The sequence below is a fragment of the Cannabis sativa genome, chromosome 4, assembly GCF_029168945.1.
Source record: "Cannabis sativa cultivar Pink pepper isolate KNU-18-1 chromosome 4, ASM2916894v1, whole genome shotgun sequence".
NCBI lineage: Eukaryota > Viridiplantae > Streptophyta > Magnoliopsida > Rosales > Cannabaceae > Cannabis > Cannabis sativa.
In genome coordinates, this window is record NC_083604.1 from 41701488 (window position 1) to 41728703 (window position 27216).

General features: G+C 33.1%; 1 protein-coding gene across 1 annotated transcript; it reads right to left on the reverse strand.

Annotated features, from left to right (window-relative positions):
* Nucleotides 1-21768: 21768 nt before the first annotated feature.
* LOC115712128 (probable WRKY transcription factor 51) lies at nt 21769-26947 on the reverse strand. The gene is made up of 3 exons (XM_030640363.2): nt 26576-26947; nt 26218-26355; nt 21769-22286 (listed from the first exon to the last, which is right to left on the reverse strand). The coding sequence occupies exons 1-3, from the start codon at nt 26869-26871 to the stop codon at nt 22049-22051; spliced, it is 672 nt and encodes a 223-aa protein (XP_030496223.2). The 5' UTR covers nt 26872-26947; the 3' UTR covers nt 21769-22048.
* Nucleotides 26948-27216: the final 269 nt, after the last annotated feature.

A 27216-nucleotide genomic window follows, 5' to 3' on the forward strand; every position in this document is an offset into this window, starting at 1 on the left:
GTGTACTTACACTTGGAGTAAGTGTTATGTTCTTTCCAGGACATTAGTAAAGTATACTAGTTTCGAATGTATGGAGTATACATTGGACTGGACCGATATTGCAACTAAGTTAAGATATTACAAACTTACCATTATATATCTTTACAAGTCAATATCAGTAGTTGATCTTAAGATTAAAAGAATCTAAATCCTGATATGCTTAGGCTCAACTCAGGAGTACTATTCATGTTCTTTGATTTATTAGTTAAGCCTACTTTTGGGTCAGGGTGATACGTATATTTTGGGAACATGATAGTATGATTGAGTGGGAGTGCTGAACATAAATATGGAATCTATAGCTTCTACTGGTGTATAGAAGTCAAGTGATGATTCCCTTCGAGCTTAGCAAATAGAAGTAAATGGATGAGCTCTTGTTTAACTGACTAATTATTAGATCACTAAACACCATTTACAGGTAGCTAAGTGTTTTAAGGGGCAAAATACATTGAGGGGTGAGAACGGTAAAATTATCCCATCTCGATGTAGATCATCTATATAGAGGATCTTTAAATCACAATAAGATTATAACAATGGTTAAATGAGATAGCGTATCTATATCGTGGAACATATAATATGCTCTATATAAGTCTGAGAGTGCAATTCTAAGTTCTAAGAGTGGATTCAACGAAGAATTAATAAGTAGGAATTGACTTGGTAAATTCGGTTCACTTATTGGAAGCTCAGCATATAGATCCATGGTCCCCATTGTAGTTGAGAACATACTGCTTGTAAGACTCAATAATTGATTCGTGATTAGTCAATTATAATTCTAAAGTTAGACTATATCTAATTTGTGAATTTTCACTAAGCAGGGGTGAAATTGTAAAGAAAAGAGACTCTAGGTTTATTTATTTATTAATGGACTTTATATGTCTAGTTAATAATTAAAGTAAATGATAATATTATTTAATAATCTATTTTAGTTATTAAATAATTAGTTTTGGTATTTAAATGGTTAGAATTGGAAAATTGGCGTTTTTGAGAAAATAGAAATAAAATTTGTTAAAACTGCAAAATCAAGTGGGGCCCATTCTATACACCTTGGTCGGCCACTTATTGTGGAATTTCAAATTAATATTTTCATTATTTTAATGCCAAATAATTCCTAACCTAAACCTAGTAGTTGCCTATAAATAGAAAGTGATGGCTCAGTCAAAATACATGCTTTTCATAACATCTTCTGACAGAAATTTCTCTCTTCAGAAAACTGAGCCTTCCCTTTTTCTATACCTTGGCCGAACCCCTCTCTTCTCTTTTCTTCTTCTATATTTCGACCCTAGTGAAAGAGTGAGTGCCCACACACAGCAACTAGTCACTCAATCATAGATTGGAAGATTGTGAAGTGTCAAACTCAAAGAGAAGGACATTCGGGCTCAGATCTTGATAATACTCTTCGACAGAAAGGATACAAGGGTTAGAGATCTGAGTGGAAGGAGACATTAATTCCGCTGCATCAATGGAAGGTTTTCTTAACTTTATATGTGTTTATTTTATCGTTTTAGAAAGTTCATATTTAGGGTGTTAAACAACATACTTGTGAGTAGATCTAAGATCCTGGTAAAATAATATCCAACATTATCAAGATCTGAGCTTTATTCTCCTTCAACCGTTGGATTCTTCACAGTCTTAGACACTATGATTGAGTACTTGACTTGCTATGGGTGGGCATATACTCTTTCACTATAGGTTCAAAATTTATGAAGAGAGAGAGAGAGGATTTCGAAATAGAGAAGGAAAGGAGGCTCTCAAAAATTCTTGTTGTCTGACAGAATGTAAACTAAGTTATCTGGGTTGGATGTGAATGAGAGCATCCTATTCTTTTTATACTATTTGACCTAGGGTTAGGATTTAAATTATATGGAATAAAAAATAATAAAATAAGAGCAAATTAAACACTATAGTGCCCGACCATATAGATGGGCCCCACTAGTTATAATTTTGCCATTTTTGAACCACTTATCTTTTATTTCACTAATGCCATATTTTCTAATTTTAATTCTATAAATGCCAAAACTATTTATTTAATAATTATAATTAATTATCAAATAAAAATTGTCATTTAACTTATTTATTAATTAAATTTTACAAAGTCTCTTAATTAACAAATAAACCCTACCTCTTTTCTTCACAATTAAGACATAGTCTAATTTTTCTAATTTTAAAATTATAATTGATTAATTAAAATCAATTAACTGAGTCTTACAAAAAGTATTGTCTCAACTAGTGTGGGGACCATGGGCCTATATAATCAAGCTTCCAATAAGTACCTCTAGAATTTACCAAGTAAATTCTCTAACTTATTAATTCTTTCTTACGCCACTATAGATTCAAAATTGCACTCTTAATTATATAAAACGCTCTATATATTTCACGATATAGATACGCTATGAATTATCAATTGTTACAATCCTAATAATCAATGATCCTCTATAGATGATCTACATCGAGTAGGGACAATTTTACTGTTTCACCCTTCAATGTATTTTATCCTTAAAACACTTAGCTATCTACAAATGATATTTCATTAAACTAATATAATTATTGAAATGAGTACTCAACTATTTATCTCTATTATTCCAAGCTTGAAAGAAATCATCATTTCACTTCTATGTCCAGATAGAAGCTATAGATTTTGTATCTATGATTAGCACTTTCACTCAATTAATCTACCATGTCCTTAATCTGTATGTCACGAGAAGATCCATCGGTCAAATTTAACGAAAAAAATTGAAGAACATAAATAATACAATTGAACTAGAACCTAACCATTGCAGGATTGAGATCATTTGACCTAAGATCAACTAGGTGATATTGAATTAGATAGATATTAGGGTAAATTTATTATATCTTATCCAAGTTTAATATCAATTCCTTCCTATGCATACTCCATACATCCAATCCAAGCTTACTTTACCAATGCCTTAGAAAGGACATAGCACTTATCTAAGGTGCAAGTAAACTACATTGTAGATTATCATATCAGTTAAATCCTGTGTACTGATAAATCATAAGAATTCATGCAATCACATAATTTTGATTACTTTCTACTGTGTTGACATCAGAATAAACAATAATTTTAATGTGATAAGGATTTGGATGAATTTGTAAATCAAACTACATTGTAGATTATCCAAGCTTACTTTACCAATGCCCTGGAAAGGACATAACACTTATCTAAGGTGCAAGTAAACTACATTGTAGATTATCATATCAGTTAAATCCTGTGTACTGATAAATCATAAGAATTCATGTAATCACATAATTTTGATTAATTTCTACTTTGTTGATATAAGAATAAACAAGAATTTCAATGTGAAAAGGATTTGGATGAATGAATTTATAAATTAAACAAATGATCATGAAATAAACATGTGAACCAAGTAATACATTAAACAAGTAATGAAATTAAATCTGATTCTTTATTGATAAATGAATGTAAAAGATTATATTGAAATAGACTTTTATTTAGGGTACAAAACCCAACAAACTCCCACTTGCACTAACAAAAAATAATCAGTACATTTCAATTAATCCTAGATTCTCTCTATGCTTTTCAAATGCAATGACTGTCAAAATTTTGGTGAATGAATCAATTAAGTTGTCTTTAGTATCAAGGTTTTCCACCAGTACGTCTCCTCTTGCCACATATTCTCTGATGATGTGGTATTTCCTCTTAATGTGTTTACTCCTCTTGTGGCTTCGAGACTCTTTACTGTTGGCTATAGCACCAGTGTTATCACAAAGTAAAACTAGTGGATTTTCCATTTCAGGAACAACACCAAGTTCTCTGAAAAACTTTCTAAGCCAGATCAGTTCCTTAGCAGCCTCAACGATAGCTATGTGTTCGACCTCCATGGTAGAGTCAAATATTGCAGATTGCTTGACGCTTTTCCAAATAACTACTTCACCCCAAGAGTAAATACCATCCCAGATGTAGCCTTCCTGTCATCAAGACAAGCCTGGAAATCTGAGTCAGTATAGCCTACAAGATTTAAAGCACCACCCTTGTAGACTAACACATGATGCCTTGTACTTTTTAAATATTTTAGAATATGCTTAACTGCAGTCCAATGTACCTCTCCTAGGTTCGTCTGATACCTGCTCACAATTCCTACTACATAGCAAATGTCTGGTCTAGTGCATAGCATAGCATACGTTTCCAACTGCTGAAGCATAAAGAACATTACTCATGTCTTCTATCTCTTGGGGATCAGTGGGACACTATTCTTTAGATGGACACACACCAGGCCTAGAAGGCATATCTGCCCCTTTGGTGTTGCTCATTGAGAATCGCTTTAGCACCTTGTCAATATAAGCTGCTAGCGAGAGAGCAAGTAATATGTTCCTCCGATTTATAATGATTTGAATACCAAGAACATAACTAGCTTCACCAAAATCTTTCATCTCAAATTGAGTGTTAAGCCATAGATTAATGCTGAACATTAAAAACCTACAGGGTTGTTGCAGCCACTGATACTTCCTGAGTGGAAGTGGGAAGATGTCACCATAGATTTTGTGGTTGGGTTACCTAGAACCATGGGGATGTATGATTCTATTTGGGTTGTGGTAGATTGATTTACTAAGTCTGCACATTTTCTACCGATGAAAACAATCTTTATAGTAGATCAGTATGCATAGTTATACGTGAAAGAAACAGTGAGGTTACATGGGGCTCGAAAGTCCATTATATCAGATAGAGATCTGAAGTTTACATAAAAGTTTGGCAAAGTCTTCAGCGATCCATGGGTACCAAGCTAAAGTTTAGTACAACTTTCCATCCCATACAGATGGACAGTTCGAAAGGACAACTCAGATAGTGGAAGATATGTTGCGTGCCTGTGTGATGGATTTTGAAGGCTCTAAGAGCAAGTACCTACCACTAATAGAATTTTCATAAAACAATAGTTATATGAATACTATAGGGATGAATCCCTATGAGATGTTGTATGACAGGAAGTGCAGATCTCCAATTCACTGAGATGAAGCTGGAGAAAGAAAATATTTAGGTCCTGAATCAGTACAACGGACCAACGAGGCTATAGAAAAGATTAAGGCCATGATGCTTGCCTCTCAGAACAAGCAAAAGAGTTATGCAGATCCAAAATGTAGAGACGTAGAATTTTAGGTAGGAGATCATGTAATCCTATGAGTGTATCTAATGAAGGGGATTGAACGTTTCGGGAAGAAGGGCAAGTTGTGCCCTAGGTTTACAGGGCCTTTCGAGATTCTCAAGAAGGTTGGAGTGGTAGCATATCGTCTAGCCTTGCCTCCAACACTTTCAGCAATCCATAACGTGTTTCATGTCTCTATATTGCAGAAATATGTATCAGATGCTACTCATGTGCTAAGTTATGAAAGCCTAGAACTTCAATCGAACTTATCATACGAAGAACAACCAGTTCAGATATTAGACAGAAAAGATAAAGTCATTCGGAATAAGACCATAGCTTTGGTCAAGGTGCTCTGGAGAAACAGTAAGGTGGAGGAAGCCACCTAGGAGTTGGAGTCTGACATGAGGGCTCAATATCCAAAATTGTTCAGGTTAGATTTCGAGGATGAAATCCTTTCAACGAGGGGATATTTGTAAATACCGCTTAATTTTTAAGATGGAAATTAGTAGATAATTAGGGTTTAATTCAGAAATTAAATTTCTAATTATGATTTATGAATTTATGTAGATATATAGGTATGTTATTTATGTTATATATGGAATTTCAAGTTTTCATGTTTTATACCCGACAACAATTGAATGCAACGTTTGGCCGATACAATCACATTTTTTTATGGTTTAGTATTTTAGTAGTAGCAGGACTATATTGATAGACATTGGGAATGTCAGGGTTGTTCGAGGTATTAGTTTTGACCGAAATACCCCTAGGTGGTAAGGATGCCTTTTGGCTCAGGCAAGGGTAAATTAGTCTTTTTACCATAAGTTATTTTTGTCCTGTAGTGGATTGAATTAATAGGAATAATCTGAGGTTTATTTTAATATATTAAGATATATGTTAGTGTTATCAAATTAGTGAGAATTAGATAGAAAGATATATCTCTCTCTCTCTTAAACTCACTTTCTCTCTCGAACTCTTAAGAACTAGCAAGGGAACTAGGGTTTTTTGCTCCAAATCTAGTGTAATAACAAGGTGTTAGTGGTTCTAATCCAAGCTAAAACTCTCTAGCCTCTCTCTTTGTTATTTTTTAAGTTCTAAGCTAAGTTTATGCATGAATTTCTATGGTTAGAGTTCTGTAGGTTTGTTTTAGTTTGGAGTATGTTTTGATGTTATGTTGAAGTTATTTAAGTTGTATTAAGTTGGTAATTGTGGTGATTGAGCAAGGTTTGAGTTTATGAACTCAAGCTTTGTTCTCTAATGGTGAATTTTACTTCTGGAGGTTTTGTGTGATCTTTTTGCATTATAGGGCACTCTAGTTTTTCCCCTTTTTGTAATATTTAAAGTATTGTCATGTTATCTATCGACAGGGAAACTTTTAGTTTCGATTTTAAGTCCCCAAAAAGTGATTTAGGGTATCACTCATGAGTTTTACGAATATTGTGATTTAGGGGCCTGTAAATCGTCGAGTAATTGTTCCACTCAGGTTGACCGGCACACCTGAACTCAAAAACGAGGTAAGATTAGTTTAATGATATGCATATGTAACGCCCGTATTTAAATATTTTTAAACTCAAAAGATAATTTGACACATTCTATAACTTCATACTTATATGGGTCGGGATCCCGAGTATCAAAATACAATTTAAAAGTATTTTACTAATATGTACATATAATATTTTTTTTTTTAAAAACACGCCAACAGGAAACTACAAAATACAGACTTAAAATAATAAAAGATCGAAACACTCCAAGTTGCACTGCCGCGATATTTACAATCACTGCCGAGCTCCATCTCACTGTTCCTCCAGCTTTGCTTTTTCCTTACCTACACAAGGTAGCAAACTGATGAGTCAACAGACTCAGTAAGATATGCAAAACATATATATAAGTAATGCGATGTCAGCTTTGTGATTAAGCTGCCCTGAGCTCAGTAATCAAGCTCACCAAATGGATAAGAACGTTCTTATAGGTTGGTGCTATTGACCATGATATCACCCACTACTAGCACTATGATCGCACTGCAGGACCGGCACTATGTTCGTACCGCTATGATAGCATCAATAGAACCCAAGCGTATAATTGGCCATGATATCACTCTTAACCAGCACTGTGCCCGTACTGCCGAATCGACACAATGGTTGTGCCGCTATGATAGCGCCAATTAGTACCCTCTAGGGTGAATATCACTCTTAACCAGTACGATGCCTGTACTGCCGAACCGACACAATGGTTGTGTCGCTATGATATTACCCGAAACATATACAACCATAAATACAACATGCTTATATAATATGTTCTATGCTATTCTTACCTCGTTCCGTGCTCAAGTGTGCCGGTCAGCTTGAGTGGAAGCACAGCTCGACGCTTTACAGGGCCCTAAACCATAATATTCAGAATTCGATGAGAGACACGCTAAAACACTTATCGGAGATTTAAAATCGAATATAAGAATAACCCTATCGATAAATAGGGTGCTAATACTCTAAATTACGTAAAAACGGGAAAAACTAGGGCTCGAGAAAAAGCCCCAACCGGCAGACCGGTTCCCAACCGGAATCCCAGTTCCTGGGTACCAACCGGTCGACCGGTTCTACTGGTCCCCCAGAACCGGTCGACCGGTTCTGTGCTGGGAACCCTAAAACCGATCCTTCTAACTCCAATCAATCCCAAAACTTCTCAAAACTTCTAGGATACCTGGTTATACTCCAATAATCACATACCAATCAACAAATCACAACAAACCACTCAAATTATAAAATCACCATTAATGGCCAAACTAAGCTTCCCTAAACTTGAACTTGAACAACTCTCAACATAAGGCTCAGTTTCAGTTCAAAACAACATGAACAATCATTATTTAACCTCAGATTATGAACCCAAACTAAATACACACACAGCTCCCAATTCAAACCTAAATTCACTTAGTTCAACCCAAAACTCAAATAAAACTCAAATAGGAAAGCTAAGAAGATATACCTTGATTCAAAGTGTTCAAAATCTGCTAGAGTTTAGAGATTTCAGCAAAGAATACCCTCCTCCTTGCTGGGTTTGATGGTTCGAAGGCAAGAGAGAGGAAGAGATGGGGTTTGCTTTGAAATTTCCAAGTTAATCTCACAAGAAATCCTTCTTCATTTTTTTTTTCATTAATTCAATATAAGCCTAGACAAAATATGGCTTCTTCTAGTGTACACTACAAGCCAAAAAAATGAAAGGACCTAAATGCCCCTCTTTAAAAAACAAAGATTAATATAAACCAAGGGTTGATTGGTCATTTCAAAATTCCCAAAAATTCCATCAATTCCCAAACAATGATCTCCCGAAAATAATATTCTAAAACTTATAAAATACGACTCTCTAAAGGCCCAACGTCGCTTTCCAAAGCTTCTGAACACAACACAGATATTAAATAATTTGCATACAATAGCATAATAAACATATACGAACTTAATTATATTTTCACAGCATGCATTTTATAATATTAATTAAATCTCGTATATTAACCCTAATTAATTAATAATCTAATTTATTAATCTTAAGCGGTCTTTACAATTATCTCCCTGTTAAAAGGATTTTGTCCCCGAAATCCAACCTGAACAGCTCTGGATGCTGAGTATTCATATCAGATTCTTGTTCCCAACTGGCTTCTTCCACTTAGCTATTTTTTTCCAGAGTACTTTAACCAACACTATGGTTTTGGTTCGAAGGACTTTTTCCTTCCTATCTAAATTTGCACTGGTTGTTCATCATAAGATAGGTCAGGTTGCAATTCCAATGTCTCATAACTCAGGACATGCATTGGATTAGACACGTACTTTCTTAGCATGGAAACATGAAATACATTATGCACAGCTGACAGCGATGGAGGTAAGGCCAACCGATAAGCAACTTGTCCAACCTTTTCAAGTATTTCGAAAGGTCCAATAAATCTAGGACTTATTTTGCCTTTTCTTCCAAAACGCCTGATTCTTTTCATTGGAGACACTCGCAAGAAAACATGGTCTCCAGGTTGGAATGTAACATTTCGACATTTAGGGTCTGCATAACTTTTCTGTCTGCTTTGCGAAGTAAGTATTCGAGTTTTAATCTTGTCTATTGCCTCATTTGTCTTCTGGACTAACTCAGGGCCTAGGTATTTCCGTTCTCCAGTTTCGTCCCAAAGGATAGGGGATCGACATTTTCTGCCATAGAGTAGCTCATAAGGAGCCATTCCTATGGTGCTTTGATAGCTATTGTTATAGGAGAATTCAATCAGAGGCAAATACTTACTCCATGACCCTCCAAAATCCATGACACAAGCTTGTAACAGGTCTTCAAGTATTTGAATAGTTCGCTCAGATTGCCCATCTGTTTGAGGATGAAAGGCCGTGCTGAATTTCAGATTAGTTCCCATAGCCTTCTGCAAACTCACCCAAAACTTTGATGTAAATTTAGGGTCTATATCTGAAATGATAGACTTCGGTACCCCATGAAGACGAACAATTTCTTTCACGTACAAATCAGCATACTGATCCACTATATAGGTTACCTTAGCAGGTAAGAAATGTGCTGACTTGTAAAGTGATCCACCACGACCCAGACCGAGTCGTACGTTCTTGTGGTCCTAGGCAAGCCAACCACAAAGTCCATCGCAATGTCTTCCCACTTCCATTCTGGAAGTGTTAATGGCTGAAGTAACCCTGCCGGTCGCTGATGCTCGGCTTTGATTTGTTGACAGGTTAAGCACTTAGTGACGTAATCTACCACATCCCTCTTCATCCCATACCACAAAAAATAGGGTTTTAGATCTTGATACATTTTGATGGTTCCTGGATGTAAAGAATAAGGGATAGTATGAGCTTCATCCAAAATTTCTTTCTTAAGCTCGGAGTTATTAGGGACACATACTCGTGCTTTGAACAACAGCATTCCATTGTCAGAAGCTGAAAAGTCCTTAGCTTTGCCCGCTAAGACATCTTCTCGAATCTTAACCAATTCAGGATCTTCTAACTGGGCCACTTTGATTCTTTCCAACAAGTCTGACTGAAGTGTTAGATTATACGATTTCTCAGTCACTAACTCAATGTTTGCCCTAGACATTTCTGAGGCTAACTGAGGAGAAATCATAATCATAATAAGTATCTGATCAGGTCCCTTTTGGCTTAAGGCATCTGCCACAACATTTGCCTTTCCAGGATGATACAGGATTTCACAGTCATAGTCTTTCACCAGCTCAAACCACTTTTTTTTTGTCTCATGTTCAGATCCCTCTAAGTGAAAAAGTACTTGAGACTTTTGTGGTCAGTATAGATCTCACACCTTTCACCATACAAGTAATGTCGCCAAATTTTCAAGGCAAACACCACTATTGTAAGTTCCAAATCGTAAGTTGGGTAACGCTGCTCGTAATCTTTCAATTATCGAGAAGCATAAGCTATGACTTTATCTATCTGCATTAACACATAGCCTAAACCCTGCCTTGACGCATCACAAAACACCACAAACTTTTCTTGATCAGATGGCAGGGCTAAAACAAGAGCTCTAATAAATCGTTGCTTAAGCTTTTGAAAGCTTTTCTCACACTTATCTGACCATATAAATTGCTGGTTCTTCCTAGTTAACTCGGATAACGACATTGCAATCTTGGAAAAACCTTCAACAAAACGCCGATAATAACCCGCTAAACCAAGAAAGCTTCGAATTTCAGTGATTGTTTTAGGTCTAGGCCAATTCTTCACCGCCTCAATCTTTCCTGGATTTACCATAATCCCGTCTTTCCCAACAATATGTCCCAGAAAGGACACTCACACTTTTTGAACTTTGCATAGAGTTTATGATCTCTAAGTCGCTGCAGAACCATTCAAAGATATTGCTCATGTTCTGCTTCTGACCGAGAGTACACAAGGATATCGTTGATAAATACAATTACAAAATTATCGAGGAAATCCTTGAATACCCTATTCACGAGATCCATAAAGGCCGCCGGTGCATTTGTTAACCCGAAAGACATAACCAGGAAGTCATAATGACCATACCTTGTTCGGAAGGCTATTTTTGGAATATCCTCTTCTCGAATTCTCAATTGATGATATCCAGACCTCAAGTCAATATTAGAGAATACCGTCTTGCCCTGAAGTTGATCAAACAGATCGTCAATTCTAGGCAAAGGGTATTTGTTCTTAACAGTTAACTTATTCAACTCCCGATAGTCAATACACATCCGAAGAGTCCCATCCTTCTTCTTTACAAATAGAACTGGAGCTCCCCAAGGTGACACACTAGGCCGAGTAAACCCTAGATCCAACATCCCTTGGAGTTGTATCTTCAGTTCTTTTTATTCAGCAGGTGCCATTCGATAGGGTGCTTTTGAAACAGGTTCTGCTCTAGGAATCAAATCAATGATAAAATCTATCTCTCCCTGAGGTGGTAATCCAGGTAACTCCTCTGGAAATACATCCAGGAATTCCTTAACCACCTTAACCTCTTCAGGTCCAAGTAACACAGGTTTACTGGAATTCACTACAACTGCTAGGTATCCTATACATCCACTGCATAACAAATCCCTAGCTTTCAATGCTGAGATTCTTGGAACACGGGAACCTTGAACCGGACCAACAAAGATAAATGGTTCCTCATTCCCCGGTTTAAAAGTTACCATTTTCCGTTTACAATCAATACTAGCAGAGTATTTGGTCAAAAAGTCCACCAAGTATAATGTCGAACTCGGCCAACGGTAACTCCACGAGATCAGCGCTCAATTCTCTACCTTCAATTCTAATTAACGCTGATCTAACCCACTTTCTTGAAATAATTAGTTCCCCATTAGGCAACAGGATTCCAAATCCCATCTCAAAAATATCACTAGGTCTATCAAGTTGATCAAGAACTCTTGTTGACACATAAGATCGAATATCACTCGAATCAAATAAAATAGTAAATACTAGACCGTTGATAAAAAACTGACCTGTAACCACTGAAGGACTGGCAGCAGCATCAGCCTGAGTGTTAGCAAATACACGAGCAGGCGCAGGGTTGGCTTCAGGCTTAAATTCCTCTTTCTTCAACTGGGGACAATCTTTCTTGAGATGCCCCACTGATCCACACTGAAAACAAGCTTTTCGGTTACATACTCCGGGGTGATGCTTCGTGCAGCGTGGACACTCGGGATAGGTATAGCGTCTTTTAAGACCATCCCACCCCCGGATCTCCTGAAGTCTCTTGTTTCGCCTTCAGCCCTCCAATATCAATGTGGGCTCCCTTTTCTGCCCAACCAAAGAGCCACTACCATTTTCCCCATACAAAGATTCTACTTGACTTCTAGCGATACTCTGCTCCACTGGTAATTCCGGAACGGAAACGATTGCCATATGGGGTGAAGATACCACAAGAGACCTTTGTTGTTTCAACATCTGAATTTCCTCCTCATGTCGCTGGATTATAGCTTCCATTTCTGCGATCCTCTGCTCCAAATCTAATGGAGCTTGTGCTAAATTTTCTTGGCCATCTCTTTGAGCACGACCGCGACCTCTGCCGCGTCCACGGGGGTTTTCGGGATCGCTACCATCTCGACCATCTTCGGTCTCAACCACTTCGCCTTGCCCTCTTACGCTTCGCTGAACGTCCATTGCTTAGGACTTAGCCTGCGAACCCGCAAGGCAAGTAGGTCGAACAATGGTCAAAATCTTTCCAAGACCGCAATTAGGGTTTTATAACATCTATTTAATCATATATGCAACATATCTTAAAACAGTTTGCAAAAAAATAAAGCTTACGTAACCGTGAGTTGAGCTCGACACTGGCCTTGATTGTACATATCTTGACAGTCTTCAGTGAACAACCTGGTGGCTCTGATACCAAACTGTAACGCCCGTATTTAAATATTTTTAAACTCAAAAGATAATTTGACACATTCTATAACTTCATACTTATATGGATCGGGATCCCGAGTATCAAAATACAATTTAAAAGTATTTTACTAATATGTACATATAATATCTTTTTTTAAAAACACGCCAACAGGCAACTACAAAATACAGACTTAAAATAATAAAAGATCGAAACCCTCCAGGTTACACTGCCGCGATATGTACAATCACTGCCGAACTCCATCTCACTGTTCTTCTAGCTTTGCTTTTTCCTTACCTACACAAGGTAGCAAACTGATGAGTCAACAGACTCAGTAAGATATGCAAAACATATATATAAGTAATGCGATGTCGGCTTTGTGATTAAGCCGCCCTGAGCTCAGTAATCAAGCTCACCAAATGGATAAGAACGTTCTTATAGGTTGGTGCTATTGACCATGATATCACCCACTACCAGCACTATGATTGCACAGCGGGACCGACACTATGTTCGTACCGCTATGATAGCATCAATATCACCCAAGCATATAATTGGTCATGATAGCACTCTTAACCAGTGCTGTGCCCGTACTGCCGAACTGACACAATGGTTGTGCCGCTATGATAGCGCCAATTAGTACCCTCTAGGGTGACTATCACTCTTAACCAGTACGATGCCTGTACTGCCGAACCGACACAATGGTTGTGCCGCTATGATATTACCCAAAACGTATACAACCATAAATACAACATGCTTATATAATATGTTCTATGCTATTCTTACCTCGTTCCGTGCTCAAGTGTGCCGGTCAGCCTGAGTGGAAACACAGCTCGACGCTTTACAGGGCCCTAAACCATAATATTCAGAATTCGATGAGAGACACGCTAAAACACTTATCGGAGATTTAAAATCGAATCTAAGAATAACCCTATCGATAAATAGGGTGCTAATACTCTAAATTACGTAAAAACGGGAAAAACTAGGGCTCGGGAAAAAGCTCCAACCGGCAGACCGGTTCCCAATCGGAATCCCGGGCCTCGGGTACCACCTGGCCGATCGGTTCTATCGGTCCCCAAGAACCTGGCCGACCGCCCATTGGTCCCCCAGAACCGGTCGACCGGTTCTGTGTTGGAAACCCTAAAACCGATCCTCCTAACTCCAATCAATCCCAAAACTTCTCAAAACTTCTAGGATACCTGGTTATACTCCAATAATCACATACCAATCAACAAATCACAACAAACCACTCAAATTATAAAATCACCATTAATGGCCAAACTAAGCTTCCCTAAACTTGAACTTGAACAACTCTCAACATAAGGCTCAGTTTCAGTTCAAAACAACATGAACAATCATTATTTAACCTCAGATTATGAACCCAAACTAAATACACACACAACTCCCAATTCAAACCTAAATTCACTTAGTTCAACCCAAAACTCAAATAAAACTCAAATAGGAAAGCTAAGAAGATATACCTTGATTCAAAGTGTTCAAAATCTGCTAGAGTTTAGAGATTTCAGCAAAGAATACCCTCTTCCTTGCTGGGTTTGATGGTTCGAAGGAAAGAGAGAGGAAGAGATGGGGTTTTCTTTGAAATTTCCAAGTTAATCTCACAAGAAATCCTTCTTCATTTTTTTTTTCATTAATTCAATATAAGCCTAGACAAAATATGGCTGCTTCTAGTGTACACTACAAGCCAAAAAAATGAAAGGACCTAAATGCCCCTCTTTAAAAAAACAAAGATTAATATAAACCAATGGTTGATTGGTCATTTCAAAATTCCCAAAAATTCCATCAATTCCCAAACAATGATCTCCTGAAAATAATATTCTAAAACTTATAAAATACGACTCTCTAAAGGCCCAACGTCGCTTTCCACAGCTTCCGAACACAACACAGATATTAAATAATTTACATACAATAGCATAATAAACATATATGAACTTAATTATATTTTCACAGCATGCACTTTATAATATTAATTAAATCTCGTATATTAACCCTAATTAATTAATAATCCAATTTATTAATCTTAAGCGGTCTTTACAACATATGTGTTTACATGTTTAGCGTACATGTTTATTAAGCCTATTAAATTACATCGATAGCGGTATCAATATACGTAGAGTTATATTAGATTTCGATAGATGTATGTTTGGCTCAGATACTGATCGACACTATCACATCGGTACGACTAGATTATGACTAGAGTACCGAGTATAGGCTGATATTATGGTCGATAGTATTGTCGTATGAATGTTCTAAACTTAGTACCGCCTAGGGTGTAGGGATAGGGTTACAGTTGGGTGTATGGGCGCCTAATTGTAATTCAGGTTATATATATGATTATGATTATGCTTTTCTTACTGAGTTTGTCGACTCACAGATATTGCTTGCACGTGTAGGTTAGAGCAAGGATACGGCTGAGGAGCCGTGAGAGCGAGCGAATAAAGATTGTACATGTCAGGGTGGTTAGACCTGAAGCGTACGATCTTTGGGACTGCTAGTTGCATTTTGTATAGTTGCTAGGCGATAAATTTTGTATTAAGTATTTTAAATCAGTTGTAAATATTTTATACTCGGGATCCCAAATATATAAAAGTTAGTTATTTTTAATATTACTAGTAATTAAGTAAAGTTTTAATTACTCAAAATTTTCAGTAAACTCATTGATTAGCAACGAGCTACACAGTTAATATAAAATCACGATAACACGTCTAAACTAGTATGGTGTTACATTATTGATATATGCAGTTCAAAGATCTTTAACATTGAAGTCTAGATTATATTCAGAACACCACAAAATCTCTATATCACATAGGGGTGGAAGAAGTTATTGATATATGTAGTTCAAACATCTGTTACATTAAGCTCTAGATCATATTCATAACACCACAAAATCTCTATGTCACACATATTTTGATTAGACATGGATATAATATAATATACAAACTAGCAAACTAGTCGAACTTATTCTTGATCTTGTATAAGTGTTCCCATATATATGTTACAATTGTAATAGTAAATTAATATCACAAGTCCCTAAACATAGAATCACAGTACCTTATCTTAGTAGGGAGATTTTTGTAGCCTATTATTATTTGAATGACACTAGTGATTAACCTACTATGATATGTTCAAAAGGAACTTTAAAATAAAACAAAAAAGTTAATCTGACCATTCACATGGATAGTAATAACTTATCAGAATAATGAGGATAAGATAGGAAACCCTGCAATGTCTATTCGAAAGACTTAGGTACAATTCTTGGTTCTTATGAAATATTTTATAGTATCTCTAGTGATTACTTAATCTTAAGCAAATATTTTACATTAATATTAATACTAAAATGCTATATTGATGACTTAGTCTAGAAGGAACTTATTGTTTCAGATTAAGATAAAAGGTCACAACAAGATATCCGTAAGTATCAATAGTAAGAGGTTAAATGCACACTTGTGTATGCATTAAATCAAACTCCTACTGTTAAGTGGAAGGCATCAAAGATGTAATCAAATAAGAAACACAAGGAGACAATCAAGAAAGGATCTTTGAAAGTGACCTATATGTTAGATGATAGGGGTATATATTAGAATCCTTATTTCTACACCAACTCAGGGCATGATATCTGAGATGGTGGTTTAAAAACCCATCTATAATAATTTAGTTCTACCAGTGAAGCTAAATAACTAAGTTACTTTTTAAAGGCACTAGAAAGTTATTTAAATTGAAGAAAGTTCTTGACTGATTTTATCTCTATTCCATTTTGGATAGAATTAGAGTTGTGTCTTCTATACGTTCAGATGCACTTATCAAGCAGTAATGAATTCAGTATCCCCTAGAGGAGTAATGCATATAGAAAAGTGATGTTGCATAATATTTTATGAACACAAAAGGAATCAATAATGGAGAAAGATGTTGCTTACTACAATCTTACAGTTCCTATTACTTGGGTATAGTCAAACACGCTACACTTGATATGGATATCAAGATAATGGATTGATTGAAATGCACTTCTAATTTTATGTTAGTGCAAGTGGAGTTTGTTGGGATTTTATGCCCTAATTAAAACCCATTTCAATATAATCTTATTTGTTATCAATAGAATATTAGAAGTCATTTAAGTTAACATGTTATTTTGATGATTATGGTTTAATATACAATTTTTGGTAAATCCAGAACATATTATTATTCAAAATTACAGTGATGTCATCATAGTGGAAGGTAATTGTGATTATATATTTCAAAGTTTATGTCTTATGATTTATTAGTGCCCTGGATTTACATTGATGTGATAATTAGTGATAAAGCTTACTTACACCTTAGATAAGTTTTATGTCCTTTCGAACACATTGAAAAAGTATGCCAGTATCGGATGTATGATGTATCTTGGATAAGATATCATAAACTTACCGTTATATCTTTCTGAGTTAATATCATTTAGTTGATCTTAGATCAACAGATCTTAATCCTGAGATGGTTAGGTTCTAGCTTAATTGTGTTATTTGTGTTCTTTAAGTTTTTTATTAAAGCTGACCAATTATATCGGCCCAATACTTACATCTAGGAAACATAGTAGTACAATTCAGTGGGAGCACTAATCATAGATACGAAATCTATAACTTCTATATCAATATAAAAGTGAAATGATAATTTCCTTCGAGCTTGGCTTAATAGAGATAAGTAGAAGAGCTCTTATTTTATTAATTATATTAGTTTACTGAAATATCATTAATAGGAAACTAAGTGTTTTAAGAATAAAATACATTGAAGGGTAGAACAATAAATTTATTTCTACTCGATGTAAATCATCTATAGAGGATCTTTGATTATTTAGACTATTATAATGAATAATTAATAGTGTATTTATATTTGGAATATATAAAGCGTTCTACATAATTAAGAGTGCAATTTTGAATCTATAGTGGAGTTAGGAAGAATTAATAAGTTAGGGAATTTACTCGGTAAATTCTAGATCTACTTATTAGAAGCTTGATTATATAGGCCCATGGTTCCCACACTAGTTAATATTGACTTGTAGACTCAGTTAATTGGTTTTCATTAACCAATTAGAATTCTAAATTAGACTATGTCTTATTTATGAATTTTCACTAAGCAAGGGCTTAATTGAGGAAAAAAAAGAGATTTTGGGTTTTATTTGTTAATTAAGAGATTTTGTAAGGTCTAATTAATAAATAAGTTAAATGACAATTTTATTTGATAATTAATTATAATTATTAAATAAATAAATTCGACATTTAAAGGTTTAAAATTAACATATGGTATTTGTGAAAGAAAAGATAAGTTGTTAAAATAAAATGGTAAAATTGTAACTAGTGGGGTCCACAAGCATGGCCAGCCACTTAAGTGTTCATTTAGCCATTTTTTTATCTTTTTTTAAATCTATATAATTTAAACTCTAACCATAGGAGGAATTCTATAAATAGAATATGAGAGCCTCATAACCTGACAACTCCTCATTAGTCTATTATGTCAAAAAATTAAAAAGAGAGGCTTCTCTCTCTCTCTCTCTCTCTCTCTCTCTCTCTCTCTCTCTAAATTTTGAAGCACTATAGTGATAGAGTACCTTGCCCACTCATATCAAGTCAGTACTCAATCACAGTGTGGAAGATTGTGAAGAATTCTAACACTAAAGGAGATCCAAGTTCAGATCTTGTTATTACTCTACGATAGAAAAGAACAAGGGTTAGAGATCTGAACAAAATGAGCTATAATATTCTGCTGCTACTAATGTAAGGTTTTCTATAACTTTATATGTGTATAATTTATTATTTTAGGAAATTCATGTTTAGAGTGTTAGATTATAGAATATAATCAACATACACGTTAGTAAATAAATCATTGTAAAATAACTTCCAATAGAGAGAATGAATCTAATTTTCATAACTCTAGTTTGACAAAATTTAATGGTAGATAATTCTCTTCTCTTATTTCTTCTAATTAAAAATTCAATTTACTAAACTCTTTCTCAATATTGTTCTAAGGTATTTTGAGTATCAGCCCACACTATTTAGGTTGATATTCAGACCTTTGTGGAAGACTGTCATGAACACAGTCAAAGGAGAGAAGATCTAGGTTCAATTCTGTGTAATACTTTGTGACAGAAAGGAACAAGGGCTAGAGAACTAAACGAAAGGAGACAATTATTCTGCTGCAATCCATGTAAGATTTTCTTAAATCCCTTATGTGTCAATTTCATTATTTTAAAGTATCCATATTAGGATGTTAGATTAGCCTTAATTTAAAGATTAACTTTAATTTAACATACATGAATAGTAAATAAGATCTTGGTAAAATAAGTTTTCTCATAAATCCATACTGCACGCACCCCATTGATGAAAGTAATCTTCACGAGCCAAAGAAATAATGCCAAATGTTGCTTCATTTTAAAAAGCTAGAAGTTGTCAACCACAAATAGTCTACCTAGAATTCAACAAGGTTTCCAACTTTTTAAGCATCCACCTGTCCTCTAGCCATTTGGAATGAGAATGCAAGCCTTTAAAACACTTTGAGTTATGAAAGCTTAGGGAGTAAATGTTATTTGTGTTTTCGGTTAGAAGACACATGAAATTCTAAGATGATTCAGTATAATTACAACATGCCCAACCGAAGGCCCAATCAAGGTAATGGGACAAATCCATTACCAAAGTAAACTCTTCCAAATGCTAGACAAACATTTCATCCAAAAAAGATGGTTCTCCTGCACAGTAGCCGCCCGAATAATGTCAAGAAAAGTGCCCAAATGAGTAACAAAAGGGCACTTGGATATGCAACTCCGTATCACATTCATTAATTATCAGATCCCATAATATCAAAACTTAATTCGCAGGATCATGTCCAGAATCATATCTTCCAAATATTGAAATAAAGTGTGTTAATCAAGCATTTATGTATCTTTATTATCCACAAAAGTAGGACACAATTTGACAATTATGAACATGATGTGGCATCCATATCAGCAGAAGATCAATGCCTCATGGGCCGTGCTTCGTTAAATGAGCCCAAAGTCAATGTATTATTTGTATTTACCCCATCAGTGGGCAATATGTACATACTAGAATCCTAACACTATAAATAGAAGAAAATTCATTCATGCAAAGGGGTTAGAATCTCATTACTCGAGTGCTCAAGCAAATTCTAGAATTCAAACACTTGTGTAAATCAATAAGACCTTTTTCAGTTTTATGATATTGACTCATGAACTAGATGTCCTTAATCTTTGTACCACGTAAAAACTCTCATTTCATTATTCGTTTATTATATTTCATTAGCTTTATTATATTTTATTAGTTTTTAAAAATCTTGATAAACAATGAAAAAATAGATATGGTAGGTTCAATTTTTTTATATTTATTTTTTATTAATTATAATATAAATTAAATTCGAGAAAATATTGAAAATAAAGATAAAATAGATAAATATGTTTGGGGTTTTAGACGGCCATCTCACCACTTCAATCATAAATAATTTTATTTTTATTTGTTTTTAAAATTAGTATAGATTGTTAATTTTGAGCTAATTGTGTGGTTAATTAATTTTGTTAACTCTTTTTATATATATATAGATTTATATATATATATATATATTAATTTTTCATTAAATTGGATTGACTTCTGTTTTAAATTTCTTATTTTGTTAATATTCAGTAATTTTTTTATTTATTATTTCTTTATTGTTACTAAAAGGTTTTTAACTCTTTCTAATCTAGTCTTGTTTTTGTGCAAGTTATTTGAATTTCTTTTCTTATTTTACTTATATGTTATCACTATTATTATAATTTACTTCCATTTTTATTTTTACGTTTTTACAACTTATTTATGTTTTGTATTTTTATATATATATTTTTATATTTGGCTCGTTTGTGTCTTTTTTAGCTAGTTTGTGCCAATTTTGGCTAGTTTGGGCTATTTTACTCGGCTATTTTGTTCCATATTTTGACTAGTATGTTGTTGATGTGTTTGCGCATGAAGGCAACCTGAAAGAGTCACAGATAAGTTTTAAATCTTACTTTTAATTATATTTAATAATTTTGGTGAAATTTTAATTCTATTATTTTATATTATTATTTTCTTATTACTTATTTGTTAGCTAATTGAGTTTTGTTACTCTGTTAAGAAATAGTTATTTTAATTGGAATTTGAGTTATTAAGTTTGATTAATTTTTTAAATATTATGCATGGTGCAGGTTATGGTGGCTAGTTTATTTCTACTTTAGAAGACTTAATTTTAATATTTGGATATAACATATTAGTTTGATGTCATGCTTCAAAGATAAGTTTTCTTGCTAATAATATAATATTTGTGTTTTATCCTTAATTTAAAAATTTATAGCATTATTATTGTAGTATGCTAAGCCACTTTTTTATACTTATTTATTTTGTAAATAGTTTTGGCTCATTGGGTTGTTTACTTCAAATGTCTTTTAAAGGTGATCTCAAGTTGTTTTGTCTAAATTTCCGAGATAACTTAGTCTTATATAAGTCGCTTTGTTTATAGTGATTCATATTCTGACTTTGTATATCTTTGGCTAAACAATTGACTTGTTGACTGGAAATTTTCTGCGTCTGCGATTGTCATAGCGTGATTCATATCACTGTCTCAAAAAAAAAAAAAATAGTATAGATTGAATTTAAGAAAATATTAAAAAAAAATTAGATAAATATATTTGGAGATGTTTAAACTACCATCTCACCGCCTAGATATAGTTATTAATTTAAAATCTCTAATTTTCTCTAGGATAAAATGATCTGTAGCCCAACATACTATATTTCTAATCCACCAATTCAAGAACATAAATTCCTCAATTTCAATAGAAGAAGAAAGAAAAAAACATTTGTCATCTGCTGGACTATATATATGTACCCTTCGATATGATTTAAAACTTCACGTTGACTCTCTACATGTTTCTTGTATCACATTAATATGATATTTACAAGATGGCACTTACTACTATTCTAATATGACCTTTCCTTAAATTTTATAACAAGATTACAATATTCATATATATATATATGTATATAGAACTTCATTTAGTGTAATTAATTAATATATATATTTTATGAAGAAGAGGAAGAGTGAGAGTGAGAGTTAGAGTGAGAATGAGAAAAATGGTGATTAGGTTGTAAATTCCAAGCATTTGGAGCCATAAGAGGCATTTGGTTGTAATAGAGGACACCAGGGGTCTCATGATTGTGGACTCCATCATATGTTGTTATCACATAGCTTGAGTCTTCTCTGTCTCTTTCTACTCTCTTCTTCACATTGCATCCTCCACTTGAACATTTATAGTAGTTCCTGTATGTATTTATAATATATTCTCCATCATTTTCAATTCTAAAAAATTATACATAAGTATATATACATCACTTTTTTGTTTTGGTCAATTTTGGATCCAAATATATATATAACAACAAAAATTGAAATAAAGAATTATATACATGATTGTATTTATGATCTGCAATAGTTAATATAACTTTTGGAATGATATGTATGAGTGACCCTTTGTCTTTGTGGATTGTGTTCGTGTTGAGGTTTAAATACTAAAAGTAAATATCAATTCAAACACAATTCATTACCTAAACCAAACTCAATCCGTTTATAAACGAAACGGGCTAATCTGACCCAACTTGTTTAACCTATAAATATGAAGAACAATATTTAATTTTGATTAACTAATCAATTCATTAACATCTTTACAATCTTATTATGATATAAATACAAAATATAATTTATATGGAATAAATATAATAAATTTTAGAATGCATATCCTTACATAGTTTATTATTGTGTCATTTTTGAATCAAGCGTATCAACTCAAAAATAACTTGTTTAATAAACGGATTAATACCATGTCAACCCTAAAATAATCCAAATCCGTTTATTTTGTTTGAGTTTCTAATCGTGCGACTTATTAGATAGTAACAAAATTTTTAGATTTTTATCTAATATGAGTTTAAGAATAACGTACAGAAGCATATTAGCAAGAAATTGATTTCAATAATTCACAAATAATATATATTTATATATAATTTGAGTATAGGTATGTTATAGGCATTTTAACTATGTGGACACTCCACTAACTAGGTAGTACTACTACTACTAGCTTATATATATATATTAGACTATACCCACCACTAATGAAGTGCATATACACTTATTGTTACTGCCCTCCACTAACCATTTCCGATAATCTCCCAATTAATTGCAGAAAGCAAAATTAAGTTGAATAATTATTAATTACCTATCTTATCATGTAGGTGTTTGATGGATAGAAGATGTATACTGATAGAGAGATATACTGCTAATTTATATAGTTAGAATTAACTTTAATACTTTTCTTAACATTAGCTATTAAGATTGACACTTACTTTGATATATCTTCTAGTTAGTAATATTGTACTAATAATAGTATTCTATTATCTATCCTAGTAGAGAAATAGTCCAAAGAAAAAATTTAGAAAGAGTTAGATAAGATTTTTATTATCTAAAGGCACGGTCAAATATAATATTTTGGACATGTATGTATATGAGAAAATCTATATTGGAGAGAACGAGACTTATTAGAATTTGAAAGTAATCAAATTACCCTTCTTCCATGGCAAATAGTTATATATATACACATAATAATAAATACAGATGCTATATATATACATATTTATAGAGAGAGAGAGTTGAGAATATGAAAGCTACATGAGTAGAGTAGGGGAATAAATAATAAATATTTGATTTAATATATACACATATGGAGACAATACACCTTTTTATATTTATTTATTTTTTTTTGCTGACACTTTTATAATTAAGTTTGCCAATTCAAAGTTTTTTTTTTGAAAATACCAATTCAAAGTTATTCAAGCAGAAAACATATTTTATTTCCCGTTAACACAAGGTGAAAGGTTGTTTTTTTTTTTTTGGAAATGCACGGTAAAAGGGTTAATTAGTATAAAGTTATATATATTTACATAATACCCCGGAGAAACAAACTAATTAATTCTAATAGCAGAAAAAAAACTAATTAATTCTTTTTTTTTTCTTAACCAAAAATAATTAATTCTAATAACAGACAAAAAAACTAATTAATTCTTTTTTTTTTCTTAAACAAAACTAATTAATTCTAATAACAGACAAAAAAACTAATTAATTCTAATAACAGAAAAAAACTAATTAGCTCTTTTTTTTTCTTAACCAAAACTAATTAATTCTAATTAAATATATAAGTAGTACTATTATGGCGGCCTAACTTATGTGTACATACACATAGATAGGGTAGACAAGTTGGAGCTATAACGCAGCACTAGAAAGTCTCAAAAATAAATAAATAATTGTGCGAAAATCATTATGTGGCTATAATCTCACCTAAATGTTACTTGAAAAGCATCGAATACGTACATAAATATTTCTGCGCTTGAAGAGTAAAGCCATAAATATCTCAATATCACTCTTTAAAAGTTGGCTGATATGATAGTTGTTTGTTTATATTATAATTAATAGAGCTAGATATATATATATTCAGATATCAAATTAATTAATATTGGCTATTCTATACCATACATACCTTACAGTTGTAAATAGAATCAAAAGACAAATTAGCTTGAAGTTTTCTCAAAGAAAAAATTATTATTTGTTGTTTACAAAAAAAAAAACTCTGTTATTTGTAGTATGCGTATATATGATAGTCTATATGTAATATATCAAAATATGAAGGATTTTTTACATATATATAAAATAATTTTATATATATTTGATTTTACGTGGAAATTGGATCTGTAAATACACACGTTAATTGTACGTATTAAGTATTACAATAAAGAAGTGTAGACACTATAATATTGCAATTTGTATTACTTTTCAATTATATTTAAGTGAAATTAATTATCTCTAATGAATTTAATTATGATAACTCGATAAAAAATGAACCGCAGAAGTAAATAAATATATATGTACTGATTGAAAATATATATATGCTATATATGGCATGCCATTTTGCATTATTGCACATCACATGATAACTAGCTACCTTATAGGATCCACTAACTATAAAGCCGCCGATTTTGCATTGCGTAGCAAATAGAACTGTGGATATATATATAGTTACATATATTGGGTTCGATTTTTCCAAGTATTTTTAAACTTGTAAGTCGATTCCTAATGCTCACACATAAGGGCCATTGCTAAGAGGCATCAAGGTGGATGCCCAGCTAGTACTACCATGAATTGCCGCTATATAAATATATATAGTCAGCTATTTTTAAGATTTTTATAATAATAAGTGATATTTGATATTGAATTTTTTTAATAATGATACTACATCATATCAAGTGATATATATTATGAGTATCTTTGAGCGTTTCTCCACACATAATGCTAAGGCACACATCACCAGAGTCCACAAGACACATAACATGCTATTAATGTATATTAGAGAATTGCTAAAGGGGCGCACTATTAGGTGGCGTTTGGTTGAGAGGAATAAGAATATAAGAATGAGAATGCGAATAGGCTATTCCATTAGAATGACATTCTAACACTTTAATATGCAACCTAACAAAGGAATGGAATGGAGATTGTTTCTTTTTCATTCCATTTCATTACCTCCCACTAAACGTCACCTTAGTGTCAAGCATCTTTTTTAGTATTAAATTGCTATTGGTGTAACTAATAAGTAGCGAATCCTATATAACTTAAGAAAATAAATTTTAGAAAATATCGTTAACTATCATAAAAATGACACCTATAGAAGGTGCTTAGCACCACTAACTAGTGTTTAATAACAATGTTCTCTATATCGAATATCAGACATATTTAATAAATTATATACAAAACCTATAATCAAGTATAAGGTGTACAGTGCAAAATAATAATGCTACTAATTAAATATATATTTTTTTTTGAAAAAGTTAAACTTTGCCTAGTTGTTCATATATATAAATATATATATATATATATATAAATGAATCGATGAAGGCAAAATGAGAGAGAGACGAAAGAGAGAGATGGATCAAAATGATCCACTCGTTGCTAAATGCTAACTGGTCCCATGCAATTTTTATTTCAATGAACTCTATTAATTAATTTATTATAGAGATATATAATATGTAGAGGATTTCGGCAATTCTTTTCCGTACCATATAATGCTATATATATATAATAAACAAATAAAAGAAAGTATTATCTCAATAGTGTTGAAGATCACTTTATTATATTATCATTTTAATTAATTAAATACCTGGGATTTGGGCTATTCTTGACTGACTTCTTCCCATACTTTCTCCACTTGAAACCATCATCCATTATCTCCAGCTCTGATTTTGTTTTAAAAGCAACTCTATGACCCACTTCATCCATCTTATTTTTTCTGTTTTTACTGTACATATTGTATATATAAACCAATTAATAAATATATATATATATATCATTCACATGCGCAAATATTACTACTTCCTCTAATTAAATGTGAAAAAAACAATGTGGGCATACATACATATCTTGATAGTAAAATGTTTTGTAAAATAAAATATAGATAATTAAGAGGAAAAATAGAAAAACTAAATTATGTGTTAAGATAATGATAAGAGATGACTTGCTTGTTAGTGTTAGTTGATGTTGCACCAATCATCATACTGTTGATGGTTTGATCATCAGTATAACAACCGTAGTTGTCATCGCAGCCGCCTCCACCGTCGTTGCTAGACACAAAATTATTTTCCGGGGAAGGAAAGCTCTGTGAAGATAAAGAGTCAAATTGATGATGATGATCAAGTACTACACCTCCATCCTCAAAGACTAAGAAATCAGAGAGTTCAAAGTCCATGAGAGGGTCGATATTCCCCCCAAAATGGTTATGAGTCATATTAGGGTTAGGGTTTTGGTGGAAATTCATTGGAGAGAGAGAGAAAGAGAGAGAGAAGAAAAATATATGGTTGAAAAAGAGTGGTGTGTGCTTAGACTTAAGAGTCACTTCCATCAAATATATATATACATATTATAAAATTATTATCTTATTGTGATTTTATTTTATTATTAGTTATTTGGTTATGACATGCTCTTTCATATGCACTTTCGTGGAAGTAAGTACTGAAGTTTCTTAATTAGTACAACGTGGCAGTCTAGGTGGAGGTGATGAGGTCATTGTAATGACGATAGGGCTTTATATGGATTTTTTTTTTGGAATATTATGATGAGTAATTTGTATACTAAAGTTTAACTTGTAGTTGCACTTAAATAC